General features: G+C 49.6%; 1 protein-coding gene across 1 annotated transcript in view; it reads right to left on the reverse strand.

Annotated features, from left to right (window-relative positions):
• Positions 1-6,305: 6,305 nt before the first annotated feature.
• Positions 6,306-13,396, reverse strand: part of RCSD1 (RCSD domain containing 1) — a 35,378-nt gene continuing 28,287 nt past the window's right edge. The window contains exons 4-7 of the mRNA XM_082479782.1: positions 12,209-12,280; positions 10,694-10,897; positions 9,204-9,858; positions 6,306-8,311 (exon numbers count right to left, since the gene is read on the reverse strand). Coding sequence (XP_082335908.1) covers positions 9,217-9,858; positions 10,694-10,897; positions 12,209-12,280 — 918 coding nt within the window. The 3' untranslated portion in view covers positions 6,306-8,311; positions 9,204-9,216. The remainder of the gene's footprint in view (positions 8,312-9,203; positions 9,859-10,693; positions 10,898-12,208; positions 12,281-13,396) is intronic.

Genomic DNA, 13,396 nt, shown 5'->3' on the forward strand with positions numbered 1-13,396 from the left:
GTTTGAGAAACCCACAACAATTTATTGTTGTTTAGACAACTATCACCTGATGACACCTCCCCACCTGGGAAAGGGGAATCGAGGAAAACAAGAAAACCCGTGAGGCTGAAATATAAACAGATTTGATAGAATAAGACTAAATAACTAATAATACTAAAGAACCAGTATTGATCCCAATAGCAATATAAAATACATGAGGATTATACTCAGCTGATGCTATCAGTAGGCAGCTGTGTGCTCCCAGCAGTGGACAGTAAATGTCAGACACTGCGAGTGCTACATCTTCGGGAGGAAGGGAAGGCCTCAGGGGTCCGGCACCGGGGCACAAAGTTCTCAGGATGGCAGCCATCAAGGGAGAGAGAACTCATCAGCAAACTTTCTAATTTATATGGAATGTGACGATCATGGCATGAAATAATCCTGTTGGCCAGCTTGGGTCAAGTGCCTGGGTCTCGCTCCTCCTCATCCCTGCACCTGGCAAGCTCAAAAACACCGAGACCTTGAAACCTGCATACCATAGCTGGCTACAAAGTAAATATTTTCACAAATTCAGACACTGGAGTCTTCTAAAAGTGCAGTTTTCTCAGGCATTGGAAGACAAATTAGTCTTGTGTCGCTCAAACCAGGACCCCCCTGAACAGGCCAAGCTTTGTCTTTTTTCAAGTTAGCCAACCTAAAGTTTTGGGTTTTTTTTAAATATTCTTTTTCTTATTCTCAAATTTACTGACTTTCACAGAGCTCAAGCATTCTCTTTTTATGTACTTAATCTGGCCACGCGTGCCCCTTGCCAGAGGATTCCTACAACCTCTCCCTTCCCTGAAAGAGCTGAGATAACGTTGTCACAGGTACAGCCCTACGAGTGCCCCGTTCGCTGTACGGTAGTACTGCTGTTCAATGCAGAGAACATCTGGGAGAGTATCTGGTCTATTTACTGTAGACCAGTTATTTTCCAGGTAGTAATGATCAAAATACTGTCTTCTGCTATTTCCAGAAGAGGAAGCAAGGTGCTGGAGCAAACCTAATTTCTCCTGAGGAACATATATTGCATTTACACATTGTGACATGTTACTATTAAGGTTGTGACAAAAACAACTGGGAATGTTTCTCAGAGTAAGCTGTTAAATGCAGAGCCTACAAGCTGCATGACACAATTCCTTAACTCATCTCAGCACACAACTCCCTGGTAAACTAACCCAATTAAAGTTGTAGTTGCTGCCATCCTTTTTCCTTCTAGCTATGCAACGTTACTCTCTGCCTACTGGTAATACTGGTATTTACCAAATTTCATAATAATTCAGCGCATTTAGCTGGCAACAAACAAAAATGAGAGGGGGGGAGTCACTTTTCTTCACGCTGAATCCATTCCCCGTAAGGTCAGACAAGCAGAAGTGACAGAGCAGGACTGCCCAGACTGTGGGGCAGGAGAGACCGCAGCAGCCACCTGGCAGGCTGTTGCCAAGTTGCCTAATTGGATTCTGAGCTTTGTAGTAAAATCAGCATTCAGTCCCACAAGAGAAGGAAAAAATGCTTTTATGTCTTTTTTGTTTCTGCTTATCAGAAAAGGAAGATCTAAGAAAGTGTGTGTCACTGAGGAGGAGGTTAAATAATTTTTTTCATGGTCGCTGGTTATGTTAGAAATTCAGACTTTTGTTATCTTACTATTTTGGAGAGCTCTCAAGTAGGTTACTAGAGAAAGCAAGCAGGATTGTGATGGCAAACAAAATAAGGGTAACATCTTCTAGAAGGAGAAGCAAATATATTCAGACTGATTTTACATTTTTAATGGGTTTGATTGTTTACTATTTAGCCTGCATCTCTGTACCTCCTCAAGGAACTGAGCAGTAGACACTGTTTAGTTCGCAGAGATATGCATTCCTGCAAAAAATACCCCACCCAACATGCTCATTTTGGAACAGTAAGAGAAGAACATGAGAGAAAGATAAAACAGGCTCTATTTGTAAAGGAAAGTATTGGGTGTGTATTACAACATTATAATTTCTCCCAACTAGCAGAGGAAAAATTGACTGGCAGATACATTTATGTTTACTCTGGTTAAACAGAAATGCAGTGGTTCTTTCAAAACTCAGAGCTGGCAGCAGCACAATAATTGCATATGGTACTTGAAGAGTTTGGTAATTATTTTCCTGTAATTTGATTAAGAAGAATGTCTTGGATTACCCACTGTGCAAGGATAAGTGTTCTTAGGAAACCTTACAATGGAAAATGATGCTAATGATGAGCTATTCTTCTACTGAACTGATGCTGAAGAACGGCTTGAGCCACAAGTATTCTTGATAATCTTAATATATAAAAAAGCCCATAAAATCAAAGCAATTAATCTTCCTGTCTTTTCCTCTTACCTTCCCCCCAGTTTCTGGAATATAGGCAAAACTAGTTTAGTGACTGTTACTGTACAGATACAAGAGCCAAGGTAGCACTGACCTCTAGCCTGACCAGCATCAATGTTTGTTGTAAGACGACTGGTGTTTAAACAGGTGCAGGTAATATTGTCACCTGTAAAGTAGGAAAGTAACATCACCACTGCTTGGCTGTAGTATTGTTTTAAATTATTGAAATGAACCGTGAACTTCCCTTCTTTTGGTTGGGGTTTGTGGTTTGACTGCTGCAGCTAATGGCTAGCCGTACATTAAGCAGATTTTGCACGCAAGTGTAGATAGGGTTGCCACAGTCATTGGAAGAAGCCTGGGGAGCAGCAGCACACGCAGTAACAGCACAGGTGCCTCATTAGTAATACGCAGCACCGCAAAAAAGGACAGGTTGCGCAACCGAGTTGTTTGAGCTGTCCCAACAAGGCCACCGCAGAAGAACCATCCCCGTAAACCCTGACCGCTCCTTGGTGGGCTTCTGGCTGCACCGGCGAGGCCGCTGCGCCGGCTGGGCAAGATGTTCAGGCCGCTGCGAGCGCTGGCTGCCCGGCTGGCACACCCGCCCCTCACCGGCACCCCCTGCCCGGCCAGGCACGGGCTGAGGTAACACACAGGGGTCGCGGCCTCCCAGCCTGAGGAAGCCGGGGGGAAACTTCGGCCTCCGCTGCCTGCGGGCTGCTGCGACGAGTCAGATTACCGGCTGGCACCAGCCGGCGAACGCCCGGCTGTCACGAAGCCTGTTTACCACCTCACGTTTATGTAACCCTGTTTTTCTGGGACCTTCTCATCCGTCTCTATTGCGGGCTCGTAGGCGCGGCGGCAGCAGCAGCGGCGGCAGAGCGCCTTCAGGCCCGGCACGATGCGATCCCCGGCCGTACCCGCAGCCTGCTTCTGCTCCGGCCGACGGCGCAGACCGAGGCCCGCACCGCCTCCCGCTGCGGGGCAGCCCCCCACAGCCACCGGGCCAGACCCAGCCGCACGGCAGCACTCGACCCTTCCTCTGGAAGGGAGAAAACACTCTCCACATGGCGGCTCGTTGGTCTAGGGGTATGATTCTCGCTTAGGGTGCGAGAGGTCCCGGGTTCAAATCCCGGACGAGCCCACCTTTTCCTTTTTTGCCCTTTTTACCCCGAACTCGCCCCCCTCGCCTTCCCCGCCCCGCTCCGCGGGCAGGCAGCGCCGGCTGGCACATAAACACATAGTCAAGGGGCACGGAGAGGACTTACAACGAGACGCACGTTCCCTTTTAATACGAGGCATAAGCGCTTAACAACTCACAAGAAGGGGTCACCCCTCTCGTCTTTCGCCCCCGCAGAGGGCTGCTGCTCCCCATCCCCCACGGCCCACCTCTGATCCCCCACGCTGGCTCTGCCTCCGCAAGCACAGCGGAGCCCACCGTTCCCGCCGGCACCGGCTCCTTCCCCCAGTCCACCCTCTCGCTGCGGACGGGCCTGAGGCGCCGCAGCAACAAAACCAGCGGGAGAATGGAGGGGTATCACCGCGGCGGCAAAACAGGAGGTGCTACCGCCCCCCTTCCTAGCGGGCTCGTCCGGGATTTGAACCCGGGACCTCTCGCACCCGAAGCGAGAATCATACCCCTAGACCAACGAGCCGCTCTCCCTTACCACCTTCCCAGCTCTGCAGTTCACTCACTTCCCGCCTCCTCCCGCCCAGCGGTACACACCCTCCCCCGCCCAGCGCCGTCGTGGGCCTGCCTGCCCTCCCTCCCCGAACTCCCAATGGTTCTGCCCGCCGCTTCGGAAGATACCATTCCTCTTCCTAACTCCGAAGGCTGCTGCGATTTCCCCTTCCCCCTTTCCCCCTCCCCCGCCAGAGTATCCTGTGGGATCGTCCTTCCCCCGACCCTACGGCTCCGCTTGGTAGAGACGATTCCGAGCCCCCGGGGGAGGGCGGGGCAGAGGCCCCCGCGGCGCTCCCCCGCGCAGATACCGCCACTGCGCTCTTCCGAGGGAGGGAGGAACGCCCCGCCCCCCCGCTTCGCGCTCGCGCCTGACGCGCGTGGCGGGCAGGCACGGCCAGTGGGGCTCGAAGCCGGGCGAGCTCATTCTCAGCGGATGGGAAGGGGGGGAGCGGGAATGGGACACCCTCCCTCCCCTCCCGAACTGCTTTGGTTTATCCCGGCTCGCGCTTCGCCCAGCCGCTGGGCACGGCGCCCCCTCGGGGTGTGAGAGCGGGTGGCGGCGGCGGGTTCCGCTCCCTTCACTGGAGCGGGTGGACCGACAGACGGACAGCGGGGCAGGCAGACAGACAGGGCCTTCCACCCCCAGCACCCTCCTGCCTTGTGGGGTTTTGTGAGGGGGATACACACGTCACTGCGCACGCAAGTGTGTACGAATCCTCGCATGGCAGCCCCACAAGCGGGTGAGGTGGAGGCCTGTGGTTCCCTTGCAGCTGCTGGCCCCAGGAGTGGCTGTTGGGCACAACGGAGTCTGCAGGGGAAATGGCTTAACAAAGGGCCTTGGGCTTCTGTGAAAAGTGCCTCAGCATTGGGGGTGTATTGTTCGGGTGCTGGGGCCCAGAGGAGCCAGCAGTGTTCCCTTAGATTTCTGAACCCGCTCCACCCTGCTTCTCTGGTCCCACTTTGTCCCTGATGTGCTGTATCCCGTTAATGCCTCCTGTCACCCTCAAGCTTCACCCTTGTGTTTCCACACCTCCGTACCAGCCTCCTTTGCATCTTTGGTCTTTCCAAAAACACTGTTCCTCCCATCAGTAATTGCTCTCAGTCCTTACCCATCCAACACTTTCATGTGGCTCACACTACAGTTTAAACACAGTTCAATCAAAAAAAACCCATTAAAACAACAGGAATCCAGCCAAACACAACTGCAAGTCTCTTTGCTCTTGTGCTGCATTCCTTTCTCCACTTTATTCTTTCTCTGTTTTCCATCCTCCCCCGCCCCCCAATTTAAAGGTCTTCTGGGCTTTAAGGTTTGTGCTTTTTTTTTTTTAATTCTTGAGGCACTATCCACATCAGAGGAATTCCATAAATTACATCAATTTTTTCTTGCTGGGGGCATTTTCCTGTTCAACCACCAGTGTTCTTACACCTGACATTATACACTCCAGCCTCAGCAATTTGACAGATATGTATGGGTCTGAATAGGCACCTCCACCCTATACACCAAGCCAAGCTGTGGTCTACATTTCAGTCAAAACTTTTCGAATCTCGACACTTTGTGGATACAAGACCGTGCTGCCCAAGCCAACATTTCCTCATAGTATAGATGGGGCAGGGATACATGCACACATATATCCTCTGCTTTTGCAGTGTCATGACGCTAATGCTGCCTAAGGACTCTCTTCTATAATTGCTCTTACTTGACCTGCAGACAGGGCAAGAATTGTGCACCGCCTGAGCGACCATCACCCCAAGAGGGATGTGTGGATGTCTTCAGCTGAGAAACGGGCATGTTTTTTCCTGCAACTTGTAAAGCCATCAAGGAGGAAGATGGTGATGCAACTTCTGGCGCAGACAGTCTCTAAACTGTTAATTGCCAAGAGCTGGGAAATCTCACAGGAAGGGTCACTGTGTGTCACCTTGTTTTCTTATGCTTCCCCTGAACAAGGATACTGTTGGAGAAATGGCAGTAAGCTGGATGGCTTTGCTGTCTTCAGTTCCTAGACACCTGATACCTGCAGGGCTGGGGCAGTGAGTGTGGCAGTCTCCAGTGTCACTGCTTGCCTCAAAGAACACCTTCCTTTATGGATTAAGCACATTGGTTATCGCTGTTCCCCAAAAGTAAAAAATGCCACAAATTAAATTAAAATTGAATGTTAAACTGTTCCAATGGCAGTGGAAATCCCACCCCTCTTTTGCCTGCTGCTGCAAGCTCTCTCCATCCTTCCTCAGGCTCCTTCATCTCCCCAGGAAGAAACACACGGATTTTGGGTTGGTTTTATTCCACCATTTATTTCTTCTGTTTCTCCCTCGGATTTTCATTCCCTTGCCTGGGACACACATACCCATTCTCTAAACAGGCACACGTATATCTATATATACAGTAAGGCACAATCACTCACATCCAGATGGGGGACACTGCTGAGAGAAGAAACAGGGTACAGCAAATGATTGCAGCCTGCCCTGGAATACAAGCTCTAACAAACAGATTAAAATGGATTAAATGGCAACAATGTTCCACAATATGGCTCAAAAAGATGTGGGGGTCATATTTTCACAAGGGGCAATGCCGCTGGCTCTCAGCAAATGACACCTCAGTGCTCTCATCTGGGGCAAAGAAAGGCAGGGCACAGAGCCACTTCTTTCCTCATGATTTTAGAGCTGGTGAACAGAAAGGGGATAGCCCTCAAAACCATCAGTTTTGTAACACTGCTTGAGGACAGATGTGTTGTGTAAAATGCTTGTACCTGTCCAGGGACAACCCAAGCCTCTGACTCTGCTCAGCTTAACATTTGCTTAGGGGAGCTTTGTGATGGATGAAGAAGAGCTGGCTGGTTCTGCCCTTGGTCTCTGTAGCTGTGTCTGTGCTGTCACGTACTAGGTGGCTGGTGGCAGGTTCAAGCACTGGCCTCTGACCATTCACACCGCCTAACAGCTAGCTGACTCCATGACTCAGCTTTTGACAATCCTGGCTCGCTGTCTCCAGTAAGCCCAGACTTGTCCACAGCTCCATGTCACGCTATGGGCATGAGCCCCATGGCCTTGAGCCAGAGCAGCTTTTTATTCTGTATACAGATACAGCTTTAAGCACTACTGTCAGGAAACTGGTCAGGTGAGGGTCTGCTATCTATCTTTCCCCAAATAACTTATTTCTTATAGGCAACAAATACTCTCCAGATGTAAAAGCTTTTTTGACTTAGCAACTGCTAGACCCATGACTTAACTAATACCCTAAGAGTGAATGCAAATGTAGTACAATGCCTAAGTACTTAGGAGGAACTGGCTATCTGACCTTCACCAAACCATATTCAGTCAGGCAATACGACTGGAAACTCAGGCACCTAAGATCTCTTCTTTGACGTACATAAAATTAATCAAGTGTTTCCAGTAAGCCAGGATGCTTTCTATCATGAGTGGCACTCAGTGGCCACAAACTGAAAGTCTCCAAAGAGAATCAAAAGATTGGATAGGGTCTGGAAGTGACTGACAGACCGGCAGCCCTTCTAAATCTGCACTGGAGCCCAAAGTCAGGTAAGAAAACTTGCCCTGTTGACCTACGCAGCTTATCTTTTCTGTGCATCAAATCTGTTGGTTGTTACTTTCCACCAGCACTAAAAGCACAACTTCCCCCAAGTTGAAGCACACAGAAGAATTGCCTACCACAGCTGGCTGTTTCCCACATCAGCCAGCTCAATCCCCACTTCAAAGGGATTTTATGCTTTATGAACAATGTCCTAAGAGTGTTCAGGGTTCACATTGTCTGCCATACAGCATTATATGGAGAAAACATTTTTTCCTACTGTTAAAACATTATTTAATGAAATTTGAAAACCCAAAATATTTCAAAAGAAGCTACCAAAAAGGCACCATACAGGTATGTATGTAATTATGAACTTCATCTAAGACCAATGCAGGGGAGAAGAAAAAGACATTTTGGAGCAGGATGAAGGAGCATAGGGACCAGGAGTGGTGGTGGCTGTCGGCTCCAGGATAGCATGTATCAGGTCTCTCAGTCCCCAAGTATCACCGAGGAACAGCAGCCAACACCTCAGTTTTGAACTCCGAAGCCATTGTAAGCCAGTCTCTTGTTCCAACTGTCCTCAAATATGATGGTGCAAAGCAGAGAGTCAGCAAGCAGCCACTCAGCTCTGGGGTGAGTCCGGACCTCGGGGGATATCTGTGTTCTGCTCCTCTCCTGCCACTGAAGGTTTTCCAGTAGCTTCCACCTTGATTGGGTTAGATGGCTCCTATTCACATATTAAGTCTCCTGTGCCCTGACTGGGTCCTTTTGAGAGGGGAAAAGTAAGGAAATTATGAAAAATAATCATGAGTCTAAGTAAATACAGTGCTGGGGAGTCTGTGATGTGGGGGTACTTTATTAGTTTCTGTGCTCGGAGGCAAAGGCAAGCTGCAGCCTGAACACCAGCCTGCTTCCTTCAGTTGCTCCTTGCCAAACCAAGGAGGCATTTGCAGAGGGGACAGGTGGTTGAGGTGGAATGAGGTATTTCTTCAGGCATCTGCAGCTACGTGATCAGTGGTTCGAGAATACGTAAGAAGCTACATGGAACAAGCCCCTCATTAACCAGTGGAAGTCCTCTTCTATTTCAAGAGGCAGAGGCCTGTGTTTGCATGCTTCCAGGGCTGATCATGAAACTATTATGTGTGCAAACACTATTTTTGCTGGCAAAGGTAACAAGCAAAACACATAGAGAGACAGAATATATATATATATGCATGTAAACACATAGAGAGACAGAATGCGTATGCATGCATGTATATATACAACGTGCACACACATATAAATATGTATATGTAAGGAGGCATATTGCGATAGTATATACATGGTTACTGCTGGGGAAAAGTGCTTTTTACTGTAAGTACTTTCAAATTGCTTTCAAACCAGCAATTGAGCAGGGTGCTTGGTGAGGAGACCCTCTCCGTTTTACTGAATCCAGAATCGGCTTTGCTTCTCCATCCTCTCTCTCTCTGTGACACCACCCAGGAGGGCTGGTTGTTTCAAATACCCTGCCTTGCAGCCTCAGCAGGCTTGGGATTTGATACTCTCGAGGTGTGGGGAGCAGCTGAAATGCTGGTGTGTTCTGTCACAGTTGCCATTTTCATCAGTAAGCAAAACCCTCTGGTATTTTAGGAGCCCTCATCATGCTGACCCATCTTACCTGTGCATCACAGTTACGCTGTGCCCTGCTCCTGTGTGGCTGACGTTGGAGCCTCACTGGCAGTCTCTAAGCCCACTGCATCCTGCAGCAGTTCAGGTGCCAGTGGTGTTTCTTCAGAGTCTGACGTTCTCCGTGCATCTGTGCTCTCACTGGTCTCCTTCACTACAGCTTCCGTTTCAGCTTCTTCTTTCTCCTTGTCCCCCTTTTCCTGTTCACAGGCAGTGCCTTGCTGCTCTTCTCCCTGGGGACCCTCGCATAATTTCTCCTCATTTCCAGGGGGAGGCTGGGGAGAGTTCTCCTCCCCTGGGGCACCACGACACACCTCCTCCTCCTCCTTTGTATCCCCTGTGTTACTCTTGCAAGGAGAAATTTCCTCTGCCTGTTTTTCCCTTTTTTCTTCATCTTCTGATCTGCTGGATCCTTTCCTTGACGGGGGCTTCTCATCAGACTCCGTCTGTTTCTTTTGCTCTTTGCTCCCTGTTTCTGCCTCCTCTGTCTTGCCCTTGGGCCCAAACACCTCATCCCCATCTTCCTTGGCACCATTTTCTGGAGAGGTGATGCTGACCCCTAAATCTTCCCCGTCTCCGTACTCGGACAGAGATCTTCGGAACCTCCTGGAGGGAGGCCTGCGCTTTATTGATCCCCGTGTCCGCACCTTGGAGGCAGGAAAAGCAGACATTGAAGCAGTCAAGAGAACAGTACTGGAAAGCGGGAAAGCACAACAGTGGAAAATACCATGTGGAACTTGATTGCTATGCTGGTGGCTTTCACTTTCCGGGCTCTGCTACTGAAAGGAAGGGAGACGAGGGCTCCTACCGATGACAGACTACTTTAGAGGACAAGCAGATTCCTAGTATATACCTCATTCTATACAGCTGGTGCTGGAGGTCATTGTCTCAACTTAAAATGTGGCTCCTTGTCTAAGTTAGACCCTAACCCAAGGACGTTGCGTTCATTATGCAGGTGCTGCTGACTTTGAATAATTCAGCCTTTTCTACTTTCGGCAGTTTGGTGGTTGAGGAATAAGTCTGCACTCCAGCTGAGGATGGTGAACGCAGGTTACAGCTCCTCATTTAAATGCTGTGCACTCTGTGGGACACCTGGCAAACTACCATGCTCTGTGTGGCTCCCTAAACTGCACCTCAGCCAACCTTGATATTTGCTAGGACATGGCACCATCTCCTCACAGTGCTACCAGCCACCCATTTACTGCTGAGCTGAAGTGACTGAGTCCTGCCACTTTACCCCTTCCCTTTACCACTGGGCCAGGAAGGCTGCTGGAGCTGCTGGACCATGAAGATCCATTTGCAGGTCTGCAGCGAGGAGGCTCCACAGAGCTGCACTGAAAGGCTGCGCATAGATCTCCTCCCTTGGCTACAAATGCACAGTTATAGCAGGACTGAGGGCTACAGCCTCCTCTTCCTCTTCATCCCCAAGTGATAAGCAAGCCTTATCCTGCTGTGATGGAGAAATCCTAGCACATACCCTACCTTGTTATAGAATTGCAGCTGAGTGCCTTCCGGGGGTTGATCAAAGCTGACTGGCGTCTCGTTCACTTCGCTGGGCTGGGACTGAATCCCTGGGCTGCTGGGCGTTGAGGGAGGGGTGCTGAACGGAGAAACCAGGGCTTTCAGACCAGGGCTTTTGGGAGATGCTCCCGGCAACAGAGCAGCTGGAGCAAAAGCCAGATTGGCCTGTAAAGAAAAATCCCCGTCACTGGCGTGCATGACACAGGCGTGTACTACATGCGGTAACCACACGGAGGAACCCTTGCTCTTGCCATGGGATCTGCCACCTCTCAGCTGTCACAACCCACATACCTTCTGATTATGGGTCTCTCCTGGTGACACTGTCAACAAACAAGTCCGGGCAGAGAAGTTACGACTGGACATTTGCCCTTCCCCAGCAGCTGGATCTCAGGACGCGTCCTTTTGTCATCCTGAGGCTTTTGGGGATTTTCCAGTGACCCAGCCAAGCCAGCACAGTCTAGAGTGGCTGAGCCGGGAGAAAGTCTGAACGAGCAGCCAGCAATCACTTCGAGATTTAAACCATCCCTGTGTGTGCCCAAGCAGACCTCGTATTTTCAAGCCTGTCTGTAGGTCTTCTGAATGATCTGCACAGTTGTGAGAAGTGAGAAGACCGTGGAAAGAAGCAAGTTTGTGATTAACTCTGGCAAAACACGTCCTGCTGGCCTGTCACTAAGAAGCTCTTGTAGGCAAATGTCCTTGGGTGCATTAAGAAGGATAGTGCTATGAATAGGCTTACGTTGTGTCAGGGCAGCCAGGAGGCATTGAGCTCTGGAGTCGCACGTGCTGCCAGGAGAGGCAGCTGGCAGCAGCAGGGCACTATGTTTACAGGTTATCGAGTGCTGAGCTGCACTCAGCGGCATGAATCAGGTGCCGCAGAGAAATACAAAAAGGGCGAGAAGCACTGGGTGTGTTTGTGTGTAATTGGGGGAATCAAGGCGCAGGGGGGTGCCAGAGCTCAGAGCGCACTCCCCGCTGCCAGGACTGTAGCTGCCTGTGCTCAAAGCCAGCTCCCAGACAGGGTGCGTGTGACTCAGTTTGATTTAGACTGCTGTGAAGAAAGAGCTGGAAGACATCTCAGCCAGGTTTTCCCGCACTTGGTCTTGCAAGCTGCATTTAAACTGGGGATCCTGCCCCTGCTCCCTACCTGAGCTGGGCTGCTGCCATGCCCATGCCCAGCCATGTACCCCACAGATCCAGATGATCCTGACCTATGCACTGACCTGCCTACAGACATGCCTGAGCATCACCGGACTGTTTCTGGTGCTGGTCACTATTACCAGACCTGTTCTGCCTTCCTCGGTTGTGTATTGTGAGACTGGGCCCTTGCTGGTGAGTCCACTGCCCTGCTCACCTAGCTGTCACCCTTGGCTCCTGGATCACCCTCCCCTGTGACTGCTCCACAAGGGAAGTATCCATGACAAACGCCAATTAATTTTAATTCACTGGGGCAGACATGGGGGCTCTCCTAGGACCTACCTGCAGCTTTTCAATCATGGGGGAGCTTTTCACCTTGACCTTGGGAATGGGGCAAGCATTTGGAGACCGCTTCTGCAAAACAAAATGAAACATGAAAATGTCACAGTAAAGTAGGCGAAAAAGAGAAATGCAATGAAGGCAGAACACTTGGAAGAGATAAGTAGAAAGTGCTAGTAGGGGAGCAAATGAAGCCTCATATAGTGTCTTCACACAAAAGTTTGCTTTCTTCTTTCCTGCCTCTGCCTCTTCTTTGTTATCTAGCCATCCTAGGGCTCCACATACATGTATCCTTCCACTGGGAGAAAAGGTGATAGTCTGCTTTCCGGCTGAAGTATCTGAGTTAGGTGATGTGTAATGGCTCTGGTGCTACATGGCCTTCACTAAGGCATCTAACCTATGACACAGTTTCCCCTGGTATTATTTCAGGACCAGACAGATTAAAATTCTACCTCTTAAAGGGTACAAGCCTTAATGTTGGTAAACATTGTGAACTTTTGGTGACGGGAAAGGCTCTCTGCCACCACTCAACTAACAGAATTGGAGGGTATCCAATTAGTATGGGTAGGAAAGGCCTAAGTGACTGGAAAGGCAGAGCTACAAAAGGCTGAAAACAGCTTGAGAAAGGGAGAGCATTGCTTTGAGAAGGAGCATATTGCTTTCTTTCAGGTCTAAAGGAAAAGGAAGGAATCCAAGATTTTAAAGCTTGTGCTCCTTTGGCATAGAGGCAGCAAGAGCCTGTAGCTGTCAGAAAAGAAGGACAAAGAACCAGCCCCTTGTTAAGGGCAGGTGACAATGTGAAATTTGGTGGGTAGACCTCATACCATGAAATACAGAAGGACAGAAGTGACTGAAAACGGCATGAGCATAAACTTTAGTGAGGAGCAGCCAGCTTACTGGGACCTGCTCATTCAAGGGTGCTGTATGGAGGACACCTCAAGACAATATTCTGTGAGTATTGCTGACAAAATCCCTCTTCACTCTGGATTAATTATTCCCTTTTTCTGAAGAAGGAAAAATCTCAAGAGCAGAACTATTACACCACCATACTCAAACCTCTAGAGTTCATCTGAAGGCAACAAACAGCATGGATGCTCCCTGTGCTAAGTGCTGTTCAACTCAAATGCCAGCAGTTTCTGCTTTAAAATGCTTGAAAGGTGGTAACTGGGTGGATCTGTCAGTGCTCTAAGG

This window comes from Vanellus vanellus (assembly GCF_965231255.1).
Source record: "Vanellus vanellus genome assembly, chromosome: 1".
Taxonomy (NCBI): domain Eukaryota; kingdom Metazoa; phylum Chordata; class Aves; order Charadriiformes; family Charadriidae; genus Vanellus; species Vanellus vanellus.